The following is a 22,546-nucleotide window of genomic DNA, read 5'->3' as shown; positions in this document are numbered from 1 at the left end:
TAAATTCTGAAGTGGTCTAGTCTATTATATTTGCATACTAGATTCAGCTGCATACTCTTTATGTTACTAGCTCTCAGATGGATCTCTCTCTTCTCCCATCCCTTCCTTCTCTTAGACTCCTAACACCTTTGCAGTGTGCACTGAGCATCGTGGGATCCTGCTGCAGGCATGCAATGACAAGGATATGCACGACTGGCTGTATGCATTCAACCCTCTCCTGGCTGGCTCAATAAGGTAATTGAACAACTTAAAACACTTTCTCTACAGTGAAAGGTGATTGTTGTGTACCTTCAAGTCAGTTCTTACTTATGGTGACTCTAAGGTGAATTTATTACAGGAGTTTTGTTGGCAGAATTTGTTCAGAGGGGGTTGTCCTTCTTCCTTTGAGGATGAGTGAATGTAACTTGCTCAAAGTCAGCCAATGGGCTTCCATAGTTGAGTAAAGATTTGGATTCTGGTCTCCCAAAAAGTTTTAGTCCAGTACTCAAACCACGATACCATATTGGCTCTTAGAATGAGATAAGAATTCATTCATTCAGTGGTTCTGAATCACAGATATCTTCTGACTTTAAGGCCTTCTACTCAGCTTAGTGCAGAAAGTTTCTGAAAGCAAGTTAAGCAGTGGTGTTATTCAGGTAATTTCTACCACTTGGCTGGAAGTTGTTGTTAAAATTGTTAAACGACATGAATCCCTGGAAGGAAGGAGAGGAGGAGATAGAGAGATAAAGGGGCGAGGAGGGTGTCGAGGTGAGAGGGTCAGAGAGAGGGGAGGCACTGATCAGGCATGTAGCCGGGGGGGGGGGGCTTGGGGGGCTTCATCCCCCCCCCCCAAATTCTGATGGTGGTCCACGAGAAGGTACATTATTTAAACTGTTATGTTCATTCATATCATGATCTGATCACCGTGCTCAATATATCCCATATGCATGGGGGTATTGGGGTAACAATACAAAAGGTTTGCTAGGGTAAACCCTCTTTCACTCAGACTCAGCCCCCCCCCCCCCGAATCAAACTGAGCCCCCCCGAACCAAACTCAGCCCCCCCCCCCCCCCCCCGAAACAAAATCCTGGTTACGGGCCTGGCACTGATGGTTAATTATTTTCAATGACACCTCTGAGGTTAGGGGTCTGAAGAGTCATTTCTATCTTACCTTATCTCACCCACCTCATCCTTTGACTTCTGTCATTTCATGACCTCTCTAACAGATCCAAGCTGTCTAGACGGAGAACAGCCCAGACAAGAATTTAGCCCAGAAGAACCACCCACTTCATCAAACCAAGTGAAACAATGGGCGCTGCTTGTGGGTCCTCCTTAAATCTGGATCTCTCCTGTCTTTCATCTCCCAGAAGTCTGTGCTGGCAGAATGATTCATCTCAAGTTACAGCTTTGTTGGCCAAATTCATTTCTATGGTAACTTTAGAAGCCTGGTATACCCTGAAATTCTTGTGCACATGTGATCTTCCACCCATCTCTTATTGGGTGGCATATGACCACTAACAAAGCAAGAGCTTTTTTTTTTTAATTTTGTGTCTTAAAGCAACTTTGACTTAAAGATACAGGAATTTGCAAAAGAGTGCAAGTTATAAATCATGTTACTTAAGAGATAAAAATGATAGGATTGTGTGCTGATAAATCATAACTTATTATTGACATTTTAAAAAATTACTTGGTAGAGCAAAAGAGTAGTATGAGATTATATTTATAAAGTATTTATTTCTATTTACTTCACTGGAAAATGTACATTCTGTTTATCATGTGTTGTTGTTTTCCACACTTATGAACAAACGTGATGCTGCATCCTGTTTCCGATATAGGAAGAGATGGGGAAGTCAGCCCAGGAGGGGCCCATCAGCCATTGCGTGAAGCTACCCTTTTCCCATTTCAAACACTACACTCGCTGCCAGGCTGCTTATTTTTCTTTTTCCCTCACAGTCACCTGAGTTTGTTTGACTTGGCTTTGGAGCAGATGTTACATCCAAAACTATCCAAATAATTCCTCCAAACCGCTTGCTTTGGTTTCAACAAGAAGCAATTTTAGGAGGCTCTGCTCGGGAGTAAAGAAACAGTAATGGCAGTTGCACTTAATTCTTCCTTCATTTGTTAGACTGAATTATTTCTCTCATCTGCACCCCAGCTGCTGCTCCTGTGTTTGGAAAAAAAAGATTGGGTATCCTACTTTTTTTTCCCTAGAAATCAGCTAAATATATTGATGGAGAAAATGTGACGCATTCTTGGTCCCCAGCTTCTCAGTGTTGTTTTTCATTTTTAAGTCCATCACTTTATTTCTCACATACATCTTCACATAATTTTGAGACTGACATTCATTCTCAAGTCAATTGAGGTGTGTTGTTGGATGTAAATTCATGTGTTTTCTTGCAAAACAAACCAGTGACAGATTCTTTATTTACCAACATAGCAGAAATATGGGCTGCTTTTCATCATTCATATCACAAATAATATTCATTAGGTTACTGTAACACAGCTATATTCTACACAGCAATCGGAATAGTCAGGGAAGAATTGCATTTTCCAAGGAATAGAATATAACTACTCCCAATGCCTAGGGAGAATATATATATATAGCTGCAGAACAGAAGTGCAACCTCAAGGGGGAGATCAATGTACTTCCTAAGAAACTTGAAACTGAATGTGTGAAAACTGATTTATGAGAGGCTTAAGTTTGAAGTAGATGGTGGGGAATGATGTAGCAAGAATGAAAAGACCCTAGACTATGGATGGAAAAGTATGATATCAAAGGGGCACTTCTCTACATTGTTGTATCAGGTGGTGCCTTCAAAAGTCTCCTTGCAATCATTAAATACGCCTGGACCTCACACCTTTATTTTCTTTCTCCAAGGTATTAGATTTTCTAAACAGAATGTAAAAGATGACATTTACACCACATGTTTACAAAGTTTGTGTGAAAACTCAAAACCCTCCTGTTCAGATTTTTTTTAAAAAATGGGTGCCCCTGCAAACCCATGGGAATCTCCTTCATGTATCCTTGTTCTCCCTGACAGCAGACATTTGTTCAGGTATCTATAATCTTTTAGTCCACAAGAACATTTGCTAGAATAAATATGCAGACTAAGTGTTGTGATTCCCTCGTCAGCCAGACATATCATCACTGAGTGGTATTTTACTTCATTCTTTGTTGCCTGTTTCCCCCTTATTATCCCCCCTAAAATAGCTTGCCATTCCATCTTTCTCCAACTCTCATTCTGACCAACAAATCCAGAGAACAATAAAAAGTTTCAAGGGCTAGTTCTCCTCATGGACTACCATTTTACTCTATTAATCCTAGTCTTTGTGGTATTAGAATCTCTTCCAAAAATATTTTCAAAGCCTGTCTCTCCATTATAAGAAATTCTATGCTATGTGTCTGGAAGAAGTGCTTTCCTGTCCACAATGCTATTTACAGCCAGGTCAATATGACCAAATAGGAGGCTGTCAAAAGATAATTCTATTTGTTTTAATGTGCATGGTTTCTTTTTCTTGAGTGATAAAAAATAGTAAGTAACTTTTTAACGAGCTTTTAGTGGACTACTTTGATTCATGGCAACTTTCCAGCTTAAAGCTGCTTCCAGACAAGGTGTTTACAGTGGAATTGCTATGCCTTCTTCACTTACATTTAATGGCATGTGTATGTTCCACATGGCACAGTCATCCTCTTGTAACACCCCTCTGTTTTCCCAATGCTGCATCCATTTATTTTAATGGCATGGATTATTTAGAAGAAGACATAAAATAGCAGCAGGAAATCTTCACAGATGCAGATCTATGCAAGAGAGGCAGGGTAAGAAAAGTTGTTCCTGGAAAAAGTGGATGACATGTTAAGGACATCCTTTCTTCTGCTGCTCAAGGACTATGATTGTAGTTGGACTTCAGTTCCCATCATCTGAGCTGCAGAGAAGGCCCATGTCAGCGAGAGCATCCCATCAACATCTAGAGGACCACAGGTTCCCTAACACTACTCTATTGCTTGCCATTAGACTCTAGTTAGAGTCAGACTTTTCCATAAAGAGATTTGCATTTTTCTTGAATCAATGTCTGTTACTTTTTTTAAAGCTTGTGGATGCATTTAATTGATGTCCTGCTCTTGGCATTAGCAACATCTTAATTAATTGCTTCTTCAAAATGTTCTCTCTCAGAATGACTCCCTAATCTGAATCCATAAATTAGCTGTTAAACAAGAGGGTTCAACTATTGCTTTTAGATACACATTTTCTGAGCAGACAGAATTTGATCTCTGAGCAGTATCTGAGCAGACAAAATTCGGATTAAAACAGAACAGACACTTGTTATTAGAGATTCTAGTTGTCCTGCTCAGATTTATATGCAGATGCTAAGTAGATTTAAGTATTTTAATGTTTTTCCCTAGAGCTGCTTAAGGTTCTTGGTAAGGCAACTGAAGTTTCTAACAGCAATACTGCTAATGCTCCCAAACTGTCTCCAACTCCCCATTAAAAGCAGAAAGCAGTGAGTTGCAGAGAAGGGTGTAAATCTATGAAACATAGCTTAGAGTGTCTCAGCCTTCATCCACAGTCCTTAAAGGTCCTGAAAAAAGGGAGACATTTGAATGTTGCTACTCCAAACTTCTGTTTTTCTCCCCTGTACAGCTCAAACTCTGTTATCAGACCCAAGCAGGGAGAAAGGTGCGATTCAAAATAGCCAAATACAGCAAGGTGGGAAGTGGGTAAGGAGCAACACCTCTAATGTACAGACCAACACAGAAAGGAAGAGATATATTGCACAAGAGTTCATAAGTACACTACGGAGGGAATAGAATTGCCATGGAAGTACACTAGGGAGAGAACAGAATTGCCATGGTTTTGATCCATCCCACGGAACATAATGGGATGTAAAAACATTTTTAAAAAGAAGAGGAGGTATATAGCACACTGTAGAAAATACACTGAAAATCTGCTTACAGCAAAAGAAAACCCAAACATTGTGTAACTTCTATGCCTGGACTCACCCTAAGTCTAAAGACCTGCACATCGTTTCATGAAAAATCATCCTTGATTCTTGATTTCTGCTCAGTGGAGATTCTTGCTTGATTATCCAATGCCCCCTGCTCTACTAATTGGCAATAATTGGCATTAGACCAGACAACTTTTTTGCCAAATGTGATTTGCAGTAAAATGGACAGATAGCCATGCTGAATCTTCATTTTTCTACGATGTTCTGACGTTTTATGTTTAACAGTAAACCGCAACTATCAGGAACCAGGCTGAGGCAAGCAAGTGTAGTATAAAGTTATATCTTGTAAAATGAAAAAGGCAATGTAATTGTACACATTTTTTGGAAGTAAGTCTCATTTTTCAGTAGCACTCACTTTTAGGTAAGTGTACATAGGAATGTAAACTTAATGTTGCAATAATTCATTGACAAGGGGATATTTTCCCTTATCTCTGAGCAGAAGAAGGCTTTCAGAGATACATGGGATTCATTCAAGAGAATTGTATGTGCCCATAAAAATTCTGCCTTAGTAGTTTCTCCCATACTTTAATTACAGGATTCTAACATTAAAGACATGTACAGTATGTGGACAACCTTAATCATTCAGACCAAAATCAGGAAACTAATAGCATTTTCACTGTACTAGTGATAATGAATGAAGAGGTCATTTCAGTGTCCTCCCATGTTCATGTTTGTTTTTGACCAGTCAAGTGTTAAAATATCAATATTGATTGCACAACGTGAAATGATTGATATGGGGTATGGCTTAGGTCAACCAACCTACAGTTCATGTTCCTTGATGGCTTCAGTTTTGGGAAGTATTTCCTCTCACTTGGTGTTCCATGTTGCTGGGGCCAGCAAACCTGCAGACAACATGGTGGTGAGGGATTAAAACTTGTCCCAAAGCTCTTAAAATCAGTGGGGATGTTTGAATCAGAAATTTAATGCAATGACTAAAAAGTAGTTGGTCAACTATGAATTCAACAAATTGTCAGTAGCTTATTTATCATGCAATGTTTCCCAACCTTTGGTTCTCCAGGTGTTTTGGACTTCAGCCTTCACGGTTCCTAACAGGGATTTCTGGGAGTTGAAGTCCAAACCAAAGGTTGGGAACCACTGATAATTCATCCAACATGAGAGCAATCTCCTAGTAGTGAAGGATTTCTGTAATACTTTGGGGGGGAAATAGTTACAGAAATTACATCATTATAGTTTGCACTTACCTTTTCCTTGACATTGGTGCTTCTGAGATTACTGCTTCATTCATTGCCAAAATAACAAGTAACATGTACATTTACTGGATGAATGACTACATGAGAAGAATCTCCACTAATTTACTGTCATTGATTTTAATATGTCTTTTGTTTGGAGGCCTTTTAGAATTCCTATGTTAGGAGGGATACCATTCTGTCCTGTAGATAAGGAGACCCATTAAATTCAGCATGAAACACAACTGCCTGAGCTTCCAATTTCACTTTGTTTCCCACTAACACTACCATTATACAAATCACTGATGGAGGCTGGTGAGATAAAATGATGCCATGTAAGAAAACCATGGTTTAGTATTATGATATAATGTCATACTCTTCTGTAGTACATATTGGTCAGAGATTTCTCTTCTGTAACTATGAATGGCACCATTGTTTTATTTATGTACAACCTTTTCCAGTGCTAAAATTTAAGATGGGGTTTCCAAAAGAAGAGATGCCTTCTCTACCACCTTCCATTAGAAGGATAGTGCATCTTAGCCGAGAAGTGGAATTGAAAATTATACAAAAGTAAGACAGGTAGAGAAACAAGTGAAAGAAGCACAATTAGCTAAGAAATTTTGGAACTATGTAGAGATTGTGATAACATACAACTGCAACAACACAAGACATTTAACTGTTTAATATGCTCTTACTGTCTTTTTGTTGTGTACTGACTGATCTATATGAAGGATCTCTTCTATTCATGAGTTATGACTCGATATCAAGAACGTACTTTATAATAACAGATTGTGGTTATATTTTTATTTTTTATTAATCTTTTTTTTTTTTTGCCTGTGCTTCCATTATTTAGTTTGTCCACATGAGTTCTTCTTGTGACATCATCTCCAAGTGCTGGGAGACCATTTCTCTTGCTTTGTATATATGTGATTGCTGTGGGCACACCTGTTATAAATAATAACAATACTGAAGTAATGAGTCTAGTTTTCTTGATGTCTTAAATTATGAGTGTTGGAAATTAGGGTCTTGAACTGTTTGTGTACACCTAAGGCATTGTTCAGTTAAAGAAATAAATGTGGCATTTATGCAAATACTGGACATGATATCCTGGATCTTTTTGCTTTCTCTCTTGTTTAAATATTTTCTGATTGATTAAAATTGAACAATATTCAAAATATAATTCGATCTAAAAATAGACAAGTGACGGTCTTTCACCCAACTTTTACATACAACATTCTTTAAGAAGATATACACACAGAATCGCCTTGTATATGAGATGGCCAGTTAGTGTCTTAGCAGTTTCCATACTTACTGTGCCCCAAATGTGTTACACCAGTGTTTCTCGACCTGGAGGTCTGAACCCCTGGGGGGGTTGCGAGGGGGGTGTCAGAGGGGTCACCAAAGTCCATCAGAAAAAATAGTATTTTCTGTTAGTCATGTGGGTTCTGTGTGGGAAGTTTGGCCCAATTCTATAGTTGGTGGGGTTCAGAATGTTCTTTGATTGTAGGTGAATTATAAACCCCAGCAACTACGACTCCCAAATGTCAAGATCTATTTTCCTCAAACTCCACCAGTGTTCACATTTGGGCATATTGAGTATTTGTGCCAAGTTTGGTCCAGATCTATCATTGCTTGAGTCCACAGTGCTTTCCAGATGTAGGTGAACTACAACTCCAAAACTCAAGAACAATGCCTACCAAACCCTTCCAGTATTTTCTGTTGGTCATGGAAGTCCTGTGTGCCAAGTTTGGTTCTATTCCATCATTGATGGAGTTCAGAATGCTCTTTGATTGTAGGTGAAATATAAATCCCAGCAACTACAACTCCCAAATGACAAAATACATCCCCCTCCACACACACACACAACCCCACCAGTATTCAAATTTTGGTGTATCAGGTATTTGTGCCAAATTTGGTCCAGTGAATGAAAATACATCCTGTATATCAGATATTTACATTACGATTAATTAACAGTAGCAAAATGACAGTTATGAAGAAGCAACAAAAATAATTTTATTGTTGGGGGTCACCACAACATGAGGAATGTATTAAGGGGTCTCAGCATTAGGAAAGTTGAGAAACATTGTGTTACACTAACCTACCAGTAAGCATGACCATTGATAGTGCTGGTATGATGGTAGTTGTAGACCAGCATATCTGCTTATCAAAACCTGGAAGCAACCTAATTTTGACTTTTAAAAAAGTACTAAAACTTTTTATACTGGTAACCAGCATTATATAGTGAAGTGGTTCTAATTTTTTCCAGTCATGAGACCCTTTTGAATACTTTTTCCCCCTGATAGAAACCTAATTCCACCTTTGCTTTCATACTCAAAAGAAAGGAGATAGTTTCTGGCTTCTAGAGAATTCGGTTTTTCAGCGGGAAGGGTAAGATTCCCTGCCCTCAACCCTAAATTTATTTTCTAAAATTATGAGTGATATTCTGTATTTTAACACCATTTACTTACAGATGTCTAACATTAAGACAAGAGAAAATTAAGAGTTTTAAGACAACAAGACCAACATTTACATAACAAGCATTTGTATTCTGTTCAGAGTTTGGACAAATAAAACTTCTACATAGCACCTTCATTCCTCCATGGGAATTCTTTTGTCTACTTCGCCGGAACCTCCCTGGCACAATTGATACAGTGAGAGAACTTGAGACCCCGTGGCCACTTGCTGGGCCCATCCTCGACCGGTTCATCCCGCTGGATGCAGGGGCTGTCGATAGGCTCATAGCTGCAGCTAGACCGACCACTTGCTCCCTCGATCTGTGTCCCTCTTGGTAGGTGAAATCCTGCTTGGAGGGATTACGTGACCCTCTGTTGAAGATCATAAATAGCTCCCTTGAGCAAGGAGTCTTTCCAGAGGGTTAAAAGAGGCGGTGGTCTCTCCGTTGCTGAATAAACCAGATTTAGATCCCTCGGTTCCCTCCAGTTACCGCCCAGTTTCAAATCTCTCATTCCTGGGCAAGGTGATTGAGAGGGCAGCAGCGGAGCAGTTGCAGCAATTCCTAGACAACACAGCCGGACTAGATCCCTTTCAATTTGGCTTCCGTGCGGGGCACGGGACAGAGACTGTGCTGGTCTCCATCACGGATCACCTTCGATGCCAGCTTGACCAGGGCGGGTCAGCGCTGCTCGTGCTATTGGATCTCACAGCAGCATTTGACACAGTCGACCACAATCTCTTGACCCACCGCCTTGCTGTTGCTGGAATCAGGGGGACAGCTTTAAACTGGCTGTCCTCCTTTCTTCACAACCGTGGACAGCGAGTGGAGAGGGGAGGCCTGGTCTCTGAGAGGTCCCCTCTACCTTGTGGAGTTCCTCAGGGGGCCATTCTCTCCCCTCTGTTGTTTAACATCTATATGCAACCACTTGCTCAGCTGGTTCGAGGTTTTGGGCTTGAGTGTTATCAGTATGCCGATGACACTCAGCTGGTGCTGAAGATGGAAGGCCGACCGGACTCTGTACCCGATTGTTTCCATCAGTGCCTCGAGGCCGTTACTGGATGGCTGCGTGCCAGCAGGTTGAGGGTGAATCCAGCAAAGACGGAGATCCTATGGCTGGGTGGACCGGGCAGTGGGAACATCCATCTGCCCACCCTGGATGGCGAGGCATTACGCCCGTCATCGTTGGTAAAGAGTCTGGGAGTCCTTTTGGACCCTCTGCTGACAATGGAGGCCCAGGTCTCCGCCATGAGCAAAACCGCCTTCTTTCACCTGCGGCAGGCTAGACGGCTGGCCCCCTACCTGTCCAGGGACGACCTAGCTACGGTGATCCAGGCCACGGTCATCTCAAGACTGGACTACTGTAATGCCCTCTACATTGGCCTCCCTCTGTCGGTGATTCGGAAGCTCAAGTTGGTACAAAACGCAGCTGCTCGGCTTCTTGCGGGAATTCCGATGAGATGCCACATAACACCAATCCTACTACAGCTGCATTGGTTACCAAAGTGATGGTACTCACCTTTAAGGCCTTGCATGGTCTGGGGCCAATGTATCTGAGGGATCGTCTCACCCCCTACCAACCCCAGAGATCCCTCCGTTCTGAGGACCAAGATCTATTGGAAGTCCCCAGTGTCAAGACCTTGCGTCTAACGGCAACCAGACGTAGAGCCTTCACAGCAGTGGCGCCATCAGTCTGGAATGCTCTGCCACCTGAAGTTCGTGCCCTGCGGGACTTACCAGCTTTCCGCAGGGCATGTAAGACATACCTGTTCCGACAGGCTTTTAATGTTTGATACTGTTGTTTTTAAATTGTTTTAAATTGCTTTTAAACTTTGTTAGATTTTAGCTATTCTTGTAAGCCGCTCTGAGCCCCAGGGGAGTGGCGGCATATAAGTTTAAATAATAAATAAATAAAAATAAATAATAACAGATTACTAGCCCAATGTGGCTTAGTTGTTTAAGCACTGGACTATTATTCTGGAGACCATGGTTCAAATCCCTGTTTAGCCATAGAAACACAAGCACATCACACTCTCTCTGCCTCAGAGGAAGGCAATAGCAAAGTTAAATCTTTCCAATAACATCCTGTGATAAAATCTGCTTTTGGTCTCCATATTATGCAAATGACTTGAAGGCACACAACCACAACAAAACTTAGGCAGCCCAGAGTAAATGGCACAACAGGTATCCAGGATCCTACTATTACAATTAGTTGGCCAAGCAAAGAATTCTTAAATAAAGAATTATCTGGATAATATTTCTACTATATTGTTACAGATCCCTTCTAGCACTTCAAGGAGAAAATAACAACAGTGTTTTACACCTAGTTTATTTAAGTAAAATCTAAACTGGAAACCCAAGCAGAAACTGGTGGAAATCCTAATGGAATGCTTCTTAAGCTATAATTGGCCCATTGACTTTTGCAGATTTGATATAGCTGAGGAAATCCCATCATTAATAAGGAAGTCCGGGGAACCTTTCATTCATAATTAGGGCATTTGTTACAACTTCAACTCCCATGGCCTCAATGTATGAGATCATAGGATTTGTAGTCCTGTGAATTCCACACTTCTAACCATGATCTCTTGTCATGTGCTTTGCCACTTCAAATATTCAGGCATAAAGGTGACCACTATAGGAAATAAATGGCTATTACCTTTGTTTCTGTGTTGTCCAGTGGGTGGACTGTGGCAAATGTGCCCAATTTTCCCTTTTATCTCATAAATGGAGCAGACACACGTGTAGGAAACAAAACTGAGATTGATTTGTTACAGAGCCAGCATGACATGATTTGAGGGTTGGATTATAAATTGAGACCAGGGTTTCAATCCCTGCTCAGACATGGAAAAACACTGGGGCAGGTTTGGGTGAGTCACATACTCTCAGCTCCAGAAAACCTTGAGATGGGGTCACCAAGAACTACAAATGACTTCAAGGTAAACATGATCATCATCATCATCAACAACAACAGAGATTTGTTATCTTTGTTTCTGATTTATGTGTTACTCATCCAAAGTAAACTCAAAAGTTTCTGTGGTTGAGTTGGGATTCGAACCCTAGTCTCCAGTTGGAGTCGAAACCACTAATATTAGCTTATCAAAGCAGCTTACTTCTAGTATAGATTCAAAAGACAACAAATAGTAATTTGCAGTCTTGTGAGAATAATTAGCCTATGTCTCTGTGTTTTGAAAACACAGAGTATATTTTGTTACTGGGTTGGAGATTCATCTGTCTCATGCCAATATGTGCTGACATATCCTACCATCTTGGGGGACTCTTTCAGGATTTAAGCCATGGCAATTAAAGTGGTGTCAGGATGCTTGTTGCCATCCCACTGCAGCCTACACAGAGCATGGATGATGCGCCATGTCTTCCATTGTGATGCACCAATTGTTCCGTGACAGTTAAGGCTGGAGTGGGGGACTCAGGGTGAAGCAGTTGGCAGTAAGGATCACAAAGGGGCAGCAAATGGTGGGTTATTTTTCTAGTTTTGCTTTGTTTCCATTTCCCTTTGAAGAAAAGAGAGCGGTATCTTTCCCCTAAGATTTTCTGCTTCAGTTGCCCAAATATCTTCTCTAATTTGTATTCTCCTGGTAGGAATGATCATTTGACCTACTGGCCCTGGTTCCCTTCCACCAATTGATTTGTCCACCCTTAAATCTTCGAATGTGGATCCAGGTCCAGAATTTGAGGTAAACAGACATTCCCTTTAAGCAGTTTGAAAGGCCAAAGAATTGGTTGGAGCACAGATTGACATGAATGCTGTACGGCAGGATAACAGCTAATATGAGGTGAGTATGATGTATTTTGTCCACACAGACATATCTGGATGAGGCTAAAGAAGAAATGCCCCAAGGATTTGCAACACACCGTTTTCATTTTGTGGATTACAAATCTAACATGATATGTTTCCTAAGGAAATTATTATTTAAGACTAGCTGTATCCGGCCATGCGTTGCTGTGGCCCATTGTGGAGAAAGGGGAAAGAAAGAAAAGAGGAAGAGCTGGTTTCTAAACTATCAATACATAACTGAAGTGGCGAAGTGTCAACCAAATATAGGCCCATTTCAGTCTTCTGAAGGCCAAAGAGTTATATGGATGTGTGGAAGGGCCCTGGGTTACCTGAATCCACACTGCCATATAACCCAGTTCAAAGTTATTATATAGGTATTATTATTATTATTATTATTATTATTATTGATGTATAGATATTATATGCATGTAGATATCATTATTATGGACACAGATAAAGGCATATAGGTATTATTATTATATATTTTATTTATTTATTTCATATCAAAAGCATTGCATAAATTAGTATAAAACTGATAATAAAAATAGAAAGAGCACAAAGGCTAAATATCTTTCGAGCAAAAATGGGCAACAGATGTATGGATGTTACTACAGACCTATAGATATTATTATAGGCATATAGATATTATTATTATTATTATTATTATTATTATTATTATTATAGACATAGATATTATTATAACCATATAGGTATTATTATCATTATAGATGTATAGATATTATTAACCTACAGGCTACCTCTGTCAGATCCAGCTCCCCATGTGGGGGCATGAGGGAAGCCTCCACAAGGATGGGAAAACATCAAAACATTCAGGTAGCATCCCCTGGATAATGCCCTTGCAGACAGCCAATTCTCTCACACCAGAAGCGACTTGCAGTTTCGCAAGTCACTCCTGACATGAAAAAAAATTACAGAGGTATAGATATTTTTATTAGTATTGACATAGATATTCTTATAGGCATATAATAATAATAATAATAATAATAATAATAATAAATCTTTATTTGTACCCCGCTAACATCTCCCGAAGGATTTAGTGCGGCTTACAAGAGGCCGAGGCCCAACACAACAAAAACAACAGCATCTCAAAGACAACAAAATAGCTCATAAAACAGCAATAAACATTAAAACAATAGCAAATAACGTTAGACAATAATACCATGACACATTTAAAAACTAGGCATATAGGTATTATTATTATAGATATATAGATATTATTGACAGACAGATATTATTATTAGAGACCTATAGATATTATTATAGGCATGTAGACATTATAATTATAGATTTGCAGCTATTATTATATACATATAGATATTATTATAATGTTGTTCATTCGTTCAGTCGACCTCATGGACCAGTCCACACCAGAGCTCCCTGTCGGCCGTCACCACCCCCAGCTCCTTCAAGGTCAGTCCAGTCACTTCAAGGATGCCATCCACCCATCTTGCCCTTGGTCCGCCCCTCTTTCTTTTACCTTCCACTTTCCCCAGCATAATTGTCTTCTCTAGGCTTTGCTGTCTCCTCATGATGTGGCCAAAGTACTTCAACTTTGTCTCTAGTATCCTTCCCTCCAATGAGCAGCCGGGCTTTATTTCTTGGAGGATGGACTGGTTGGATCTTCTTGTGGTCCAAGGCACTCTCAGAACTTTCCTCCAACACCACAGTTCAAAAGTATCGATCTTCCTTCGCTCAGCCTTCCCTAAGGTCCAGCTCTCACATCCGTAGGTTACTACAGGGAATACCATGGCTTTGACTAGGCGGATCTTTGTTGCCAGTCTGATGTCTCTACTCTTCACTATTTTATCGAGACTGGACATTGCTCTCCTCCCAAGAAGTAAGCGTCTTCTGATTTCCTGGCCACAGTCTGCATCTGCAGTAATCTTTGCACCTAGAAATACAAAGTCTGTCATGGCCTCCACATTTTCTCCCTCTATTTTCCAGTTGTCAATCATTCTTTTTGCCATAATCTTGGGGGTTTTTTTACGTTTAGCTCTCTCTCTCTCTCTCTCTCTCTCTCTCTCTCTCTTTTGCAGGAGCCAGCGAAAAGGAAAGTTGGGCCACCTTTTCCTTCCACTCTCAAGCTGCCTCTCTCTCAGCTGTTGGTTTTTTTCCCTCATGCAGGAGGGAGGGGCGGGGGAGGGTGTTCTTTTAACGCATGCTTTATATAGTCATTTAGGCTTGTGGGGTTTAAGTTCTTAAGGGTTTTTTTTGTTTTGTTTTTTGAGTGAAGGACATAGATTGCTTTTGTTGGTGTCTTGTGTCCAAATTTGGGGTCAGTTTGCCCAGCAGTTTTTGAGTTCTGTTAATTCCACAAACATTACATTTTTATTTCTATAGATAATGACAAAGGTCTCAAAACCCATAGTAAAATACAAGTAAGCCAGGTGGAAGATCTGCAGGAAGGATGTGCAATGTCCAGGTTAGGGATTTGAAGTAACTAACTTTTTGAATCCAGAGCAGTCAACAAGTAGATCTGCAGCAAGGATGTGCAAAACCATGTTAGAGATTTGAAGGCATGAGCTTTATGAACCCACAGAAATCACTATGTAGAAAATCAGGAGGAAGGATGCGTGATGGCCAGGAAACATTGATATTGAAATTTAGATCGCTATTAAATGAGAGTGTTCAGCCTAGCAAGCATTATGCTAACAAAGTTCCAGATTAAAGACTCACCAGGAAACAAAGGCAGAGACAGAGGCTTTAATGGATGCATGTGGGCGGATGCATGTGGGCTCGTGCCCCAAAGTCCAAACATAAAGGAACATGGGCTGTGCAAATAGTTTTATACAATCAAGTTAACATTGTCCAAGTTTGAATTGTTCCTCCCCTGTCTCCAATTTGCCAGAAATGAGGCTGGCCAGAATCCATGCCAAGATTGGTAGGCAAGGGAGAAGGGCAACTGAGGATTGGGCTAGAGTGAAGGACCAGTCGGCTGCAGAGCTGCTCCCCATGGGAGTGCACAGCCTGGAAATACAGGGTAAAGATAATGCTGATGGCTTTTAATAGAGTTTTATATTAGACAAATGCATGGTTTTTAGAAACCAAAGGTGTAAGGCTGAGATGTTGTTTAGTGGCATGGCTTCTGACAAAAGAGGTATATTCCAGTCCCCTGTTTCTGAAAGCAAATGAATAGGTTTCGCTAGGCAGGAGATTACCATATCTTTGAAACAATGAGGCTAGCTGATGGCTGTGGAAGAAAGATCCAGAGGGGTTTGTTTAACCTTCAGGGCCATGTAGAGTTGGGTGTCTTGATATATTTCATAAAACAATTTATACTTTTTAGATTTTGGGAAATAGGTACATTATATAAAAAGATAAAAGTTACACAGAAAGTAATAGTTACAAATATAATAGCTGTTGCTGATCTTAGTTTTTTAGTCCTGGATTAAGTTTTGGCTGTTTGGGCATGGAGAAGATGGGATTATATAAATGTAGGGTCCAGGGTGTTGGAGACAATGGTTGATGACCTTTTCTCAGGCCAGCCAAATAAAGAATGTCTGCAGGAATGTTGAAATTGCCACGGCCTCCTTGTCCCGGAGTATGGCTGGTTTACAGTATGGCAAGCAGGAAGTTTATGTGTTGAGTGTGAGAGTCATAATAGCTGGATGGATTACCTGAACCATGCCTATGGCCCAGGGGATAACATTCATGGGGATCGTTGCCTCTTGACCTAGGTCAGGCAGAGGCCAATGTCTTTTATTTATTTATTTACTTTACTTGTATACCGCCGTTTCTCAGCCTAACTGGCGACTCAACGCGGTTTACAACAAAATAATCAACAACAATATACAATATAAGACCATAAAAGCACAATACAAAATTAACACAACAATAACAACACACTGCATCTCATCACTAAAGTCGTGATCCAAATTTGTCGTTCATTTTCCATTCCTGTAAACGTCACATTCATTGCACTGATTAACCAAATGCTTGTTCAAACATCCAGGTTTTTAATCTTTTGTCACAGAAGTAAAAGAGAATATCCTTAATAGATTCTTTTAGAATAAAGTGGAATAAAATATAGTTCATAGGAGGATAGAGGAGAGACGCAAGGGTCTGGAGGTGACAGAGCTTGGGAGGCTTCATGTAAGAGGAAAGGTGCTGCTGTAGTTCATTTTGGTTTGTTGTCCTTGGAAAACTATACGTATTTTGGGGGGAAGGCCCTGTGTTTGTCAGCAACATTTGAAGGCATAAACTTCTTCAACCCTCAGCAGTCACCAAGTAGAAGATCTGCAGGAAGCGTTTGCAATGAGTAGGTAAGATATTTGAAGGCATGGGCTTCTTTAATTCACAGCAGTCACCAAGTAGAATATCTGCAGGAAGGGATTGCAATGACCAGGTAAGAGATTTGAAGTAATGGTCTTCTTGAACCCAAATCTGTGACCAAGTAGAGGATCTGCAGCAAGGATGTGCAATTAACAGGTAAGAGTTTTGAAGGCATGGGCTTCTTGATCCCACATCTATCACCAAATAGAAGATCTGAAGCAATGGTGTGCAAAAACCATGTTATAAATTTGAAGACATGAGCTTCTTCAATCCACGGCACTCGCCAAGTAGAGGATCTACAACTACCAGGTAAGAGATTTGAAGCAATGAACTTCTTGAGCCCACAGAAGTAACCAAGTAGATCTCAACAAGGATGTACAAAGGCTAGGTAAGAGATTTGAAGGCATGGGCTTCTTTAACTCACAGCAGTCACCAAGTAGAAGATTTGCAGGAAGGGATTGCAATGACCAGGTGAAACGAAGCAAGGGAGCCGAGGGATAATTTATTGTTGCCACCAATTTGATAGGAACCAGTATTCAGGAGATTTTACCCCAGTTCCCAATTTTAAAAAGAACTGGCCGATTTGCAATGGAGGTTGCCGATTAGGAACCAAATTTACCATCAAGTTGGAAGGGAGGCTGTTCAATTGCACCTCCTCCTTTATTGAGAAAGTAATAACTTAGTAGTAATTACACTGTATATACTGTAGCGTGACTGGAGAGAAGAATGTAGTTTCATTTGGTTACTTTTCCCTGCGTTTCTGCCACCATGTGAGGTAAGTTGTAATATTGTGAGAAATGGCACTTGGTACACAGAATAGACGGAGCTGAGGCAGTCTTCAAATAAAAGTTAACAATTTTATTAAGTACACAGCGTATGGTTGCAAGATGTAACTTTTGTTATAGAACTTAGAACAATGCTTGGTTAGTTGAATGTTACACTCTTTCAGGTTACACAGTATCTTCCTGAGGTGAAGCACTTATTACAAAACAAAGTTTCAATACAGGGATGTCTCCCTTATCTGATCCTCCCTTGATCAGATACTTAATAAGATTATTCTTTAGCCTTTCCTTAGACTAAAGGAATACTGGCTTCGTTTCCCTTATCAGCCTCTCTAGGCTAAGAAACTTCCAGTAGCTTAATCTGGCTTTCCAAAGACTCGAAACTTTGCTTCACAATTTACTCTCTTTCAGCTACAACCTCCTAATCCTTTCCTCTACCAACTCCTCTAAACCTAAACCCTAACTCCTCACTCCTCGGAACCTAAAACCTAACTCCTGACTCCTCACTCCTCGGAACCTAAAACCTAACTGATTTTTAACTGTCGTTCTTTCAAACTCTCCCCTCTAAGTTCCTCCCACTTCTCTCTCTCCTGCATCAGTCTCCATGGCAACGCACTCCTCTGACTTAGGCCGCTCCAGCATTACTGCAGCCAATCTAAACACAAATACAGTTAAAATCATACAATTTATAACCAACTCCTGTACACCAGATAATAGATTTGAAGTAATGGTCTTCTTGAACCCAGATCTGTGACAAAGTAGAGGATCTGCAGCATGGATGTGCAATTAACAGGTAAGAGATTTGAAGGCATGGGCTTCTTGATCCCACAGCTATCACCAAGTAGAAGATCTGAAGCAATGGTGTGCAAAACCATGTTAGAAATTTAATACATGAGCTTCTTCAATCCACAGCACTCACCAAGTAGAGGATCTACAATGACCAGGTAAGTGATTTGAAGCAATGAACTTCTTGAGCCCAGAGCAGTCACCAAGTAGATCTCAACAAGGATGTACAAAGGCTAGGTAAGAGATTTGAAGGCATGGGCTTCTTTAACTCACAGCAGCACGAGGTAGAAGGTCTGCAGGAAGGATTTGCAATGACCAGGTAAGGGAGTTGGAGACATGAGCTTCTTGAATATGATGATGGTAATTTGCAGATCCATCACAGGCTAGATACCTTATGGGTAGCTGAACTTGGCAAACAGATCATGCAAAATGAATAAGAACCACAACAATAGAAACAGTTCTTTTCATCTCTCTTTCTTTCATTTTTTGTGTTGACATATACTGCCTTTGGAGTATTAGCCACTGAGAGAGGGCAATATTTGCTCTCCCCTTAGATGGAACCTCACTTCCACTTCAGAAATCATAGGCTGGAATTAACATACATTTTGGAAATTGTTTTGAAGGAAGAGCAGGTTGCAGTTGTTTAGTTACAGTCCCCTAACATTGTGCAAAGAAGCATTCAGTACTTCTTTGTATGAGACTTCTTTCTTGCCTGTGAAATAGCAGCTGTCTTCCTTGCCCAATTACAGCAAGGAGAGGTACATGATGGTTGGGAAAGATACATTACAGCAAGGAAGGGGCAAGAGAAGCACAAAGTTCAAGGTAACCAGTTTATTAAGGGATCATAGGCAGTCTGTAGCTAGTTTCCTGATTGAACGTGCACAGATATCAAAGAAACAGAGATGTCTATGACCAGCAACAACATGCAAGTTGTAAACTGTTATCCACAAAGAGCTATGTTAACATTAACTGTGTAAATTGGTTTAAACTTCACATAAATATAACGAAGAAAATGCATAGGGTATAAGTCTAAATGCTACTCAGTAATTTCCCTCTAGAGTTTTCTCAAGGCTTGAGGGTTATAAATTCACTCTTCCAAATGATATATATTCCTTTTACTCATGACAGTGGTGAGTATCATCACTCTTTTGTTTGAACTCTCACAACAAATGATAAGTATTAAGAAAATATTTACACAGTCTTTGAAGTGATGAATTAAACACTGGAGTAGTTCTTGAGAAAGTAAACTGATGTCCAAAATAATGTCCATATAGTTCAGTTCTTGTGGGTTTTTTCGGGCTATATGGCCATGTTCTAGAGGCATTTCTCCTGACGTTTCGCCTGCATCTATGACCTCACCTCTGAGGATGCTTGCCATAGATGCAGGCAAAACGTCAGGAGAAATGCCTCTAGAACATGGCCATATAGCCCGAAAAAACCCACAAGAACTGAGTGATTACAGCCATGAAAGCCTTCGACAATACAATGTCCATATAGTTCAAAATACTGTCTGACAAAGATCCCCAGGTTAAGATGCGTTGTTTCCCCTTCTTTGGGATTTCTATAACTTCTTCATAAGAGAGTGTGATTCATAATAAATCCCTAAATGGGTGATAACAAGCAACATAATATATATGCCAAAAAGGCACCCAAAGCAAACATTCAATAATGGTAAAGTAATTATATACATTCTAATAAAGTAGATTACACACGTTATTACTTACATTATCTACGGTATGAAGCTGGCCCTACAGTTAGGTTTTCGATAGTGAGCAATGCAATTACACAAAAGCGAGGATTTAAAGGCAAGGCTAATTGCAGACAGTCAGCTGAAGTGTAAATTCCAAGCAGATAAGGTGGATAATGGGGATTCTTACAAAAAAAAAAAACAGCTGAGAGCCAGTCTATCATTAAGACCAGTAGGAAACCCTGTATTTAACTTAAAAATCCAGAAAGCTTCCCTTTGCAAAAGATAATTCTTACTATCCATGTGTGGCTTAGTGTGGATTTTTTCTATAATGAAAAACTTGAAGTTGATAAATGTATGTCCTTTTTCCAGAAAATGAGAATAAAGAGTACTATCATTGTGTTTGTTTTTTTATGTGTGAGCGATGTTCCATGATCCTGATCTTGACAGGTCTGGTGGTCATTCCAATATAGAGAAGGTCACATGGGCATAAAATACAATATATTGCATTATCTGTTGTGTATGTGCAGTGAATCTTACCTAGTAGGTCAAAAAGGAAGCCTGGATAACAGTAGGGCAAACCTCCATTTTGAGAGTGTATGCCAGGGAGGCAGCCATCTTGAGTGAGGATTGCTAGAAAATGGGAGGAGTTTGAGGTCTCCTGGGATTGGCTAAAACAGAGGGGAGGGGCCAAGTCTTAGGAGGGAAAAGATTTCAGCTTCTGTGGAGATGAGGATTGGGAGCTGGTGGAAGAAGAAGTGTTTTTGGAAACTGGGTTTTCAGAGAGAGAGCGTCTGGTTCAGGCAGGGCTGATTAGCTGGCAGGGAAGGTCAGACAGCTACCCGATGTCTTGTGGAAGATAGCACAAGGAATTAGCCCTCTAGACTGAGTTAGTTAGCTGTAAGAACTCTGGGAGAGTTAGCTGATAACTCAGGGGACTACCTAGGTTAGGTTTGTCAGAAACTCATTGCTATTTCTCTGAAGTAGAGTGAGGGATTTTTGTAACAGCAGCTATATCTGTTTGAATAGCTCTGTATGTAACCAAGTAAAGAAACTCTTTTCAAGCAACCATCAAGCTATAGTAACTTTTGTACCAAGTCAAGTGTTTTGTGCCTATCAGAATAAGAAGTTAGTTGTCTGTTGTTTTTTTTTATAAATAAATCTTTTTCTATTTAACTTTCAAAAAGGTCTCTATCGTTCCTCATTCTATCAGTAATCCTTTGGGATAATTCAAGCATCGTTAACATCCCAATACCACAGAAAGGTCTTCCAAGCAGTCATTTTGGGAGCTAAGGGGAGAGCTGTGTTGGCAGAGAAGGGAAAAGTTTACCTCAAAAACTCATTTTAAAAATCCTAAGACATTTTGGGTTGGTGGCAGCATTAAACCAAAAGAAGACTGAAGCAGTGTTCTCTCTACCATTACACATTCTATCTAACATCAACTCGCTACCATATTATTGTCTAGTAGTGGTATATTACATATAATCCTTCACAGTGAGGCTCAACTGGGGGATACTTGGTGTTAGATAACTACGCATTTCATTATATTGGTGGTGATGAGGAGATCTTGGAAATATAGATATTTATTGATTTATGCATAAGTTGTATGTACCTTACAAGCATTGAAATATAGAAAAATCTAGTTCCCTCTGTGTATAGAAAGAATGCTAACGGACAAGCAAACTGCTTGTCTTCAGAAGGGGCTGAAGAGGGAGGGGGAACATTCCAAGAGAGAGAGAAGAAGCCACAGAGGCTTCTTACGAAAAGGCCCAGTGTCTTCCTTCTAAGTAAGAAGTCTCTTGACAAGTCAGAGAGGGCCCCTTGATTAATGAGTATAAGCCATGCTTGTTCTTCAGCAAGACACAGACATGCCTTTTCGTATGTTGGAAGGGGAAACTCAATATTTCTGTGATGCCTAGATGACATAGGGATGATGATGATTGTAGTTTGTAGCATGTTCTTTGTTTGCTTGAAACTAGAAACTATAAAAGACACAGTCTGCGCCTATTTCATTTGCTCTGGTGTTTTTGGGAGTTGACTCCACACTAGGCCCCAGCTGGTAAATAAAATCCGTGCTTTTGAGATCTTCAGACCTCTCTTGTCTCCTTTCCTGAAACCTTTTCCCTGCCATTTCAGTGGAAAGCGGCGTGATTTATAAGACGATATAACTTCACACTTCTCTATAATTGGTGCCAGTGGCGAGATTGATATCGTATGCTTCTTTATCACAAGCGAGACTGGTGGGGACGAGGGACAGGGCCTTCTCGGTGGTGGCCCCTCGCCTGTGGAATGCACTCCCCGGGGAAATTAGGACATCAACATCCATCCTCTCCTTCAGGAAGAAGCTAAAAACCTGGATGTGGGACCAGGCCTTCGGGTAAGCTGGCAGATGGACAAAGACACCCAATAATGACCAGAGTAGGAAAGGACAATGACAATGCTAAATGGTTTACGGACTTGCATTTGGTGAACACTGACCACAAGATGTTTTTATTGCTGCTAGTATACTATCTGATTGTTTTAATTAGTTATAACTATGATATTATGTGGTAAATTTGTGTATTGTATATTGCATTGTATGTT

At 40.3% G+C, this 22,546-nt stretch overlaps 1 protein-coding gene across 21 annotated transcripts in view; it reads left to right on the top strand.

Moving 5' to 3' along the window:
* The window catches only part of KIF1A (kinesin family member 1A), a 139,361-nt gene extending 132,093 nt beyond the window's left edge, over positions 1-7,268 (top strand). For all 21 annotated transcript variants that reach the window (XM_060768079.2, XM_060768073.2, XM_060768088.2 and 18 more), the window contains 2 exons: positions 116-234; positions 1,206-7,268. In XM_060768079.2, the coding sequence (XP_060624062.2) occupies positions 116-234; positions 1,206-1,248 (162 nt within the window). In that variant the 3' untranslated portion in view covers positions 1,249-7,268. The remainder of the gene's footprint in view (positions 1-115; positions 235-1,205) is intronic.
* The last annotated feature ends 15,278 nt before the right edge of the window (positions 7,269-22,546 follow it).

This window comes from Anolis sagrei, chromosome 3 (genome assembly GCF_037176765.1).
Source record: "Anolis sagrei isolate rAnoSag1 chromosome 3, rAnoSag1.mat, whole genome shotgun sequence".
NCBI lineage: Eukaryota > Metazoa > Chordata > Lepidosauria > Squamata > Dactyloidae > Anolis > Anolis sagrei.
This window is presented reverse-complemented; position numbering and strand designations above follow the sequence as displayed.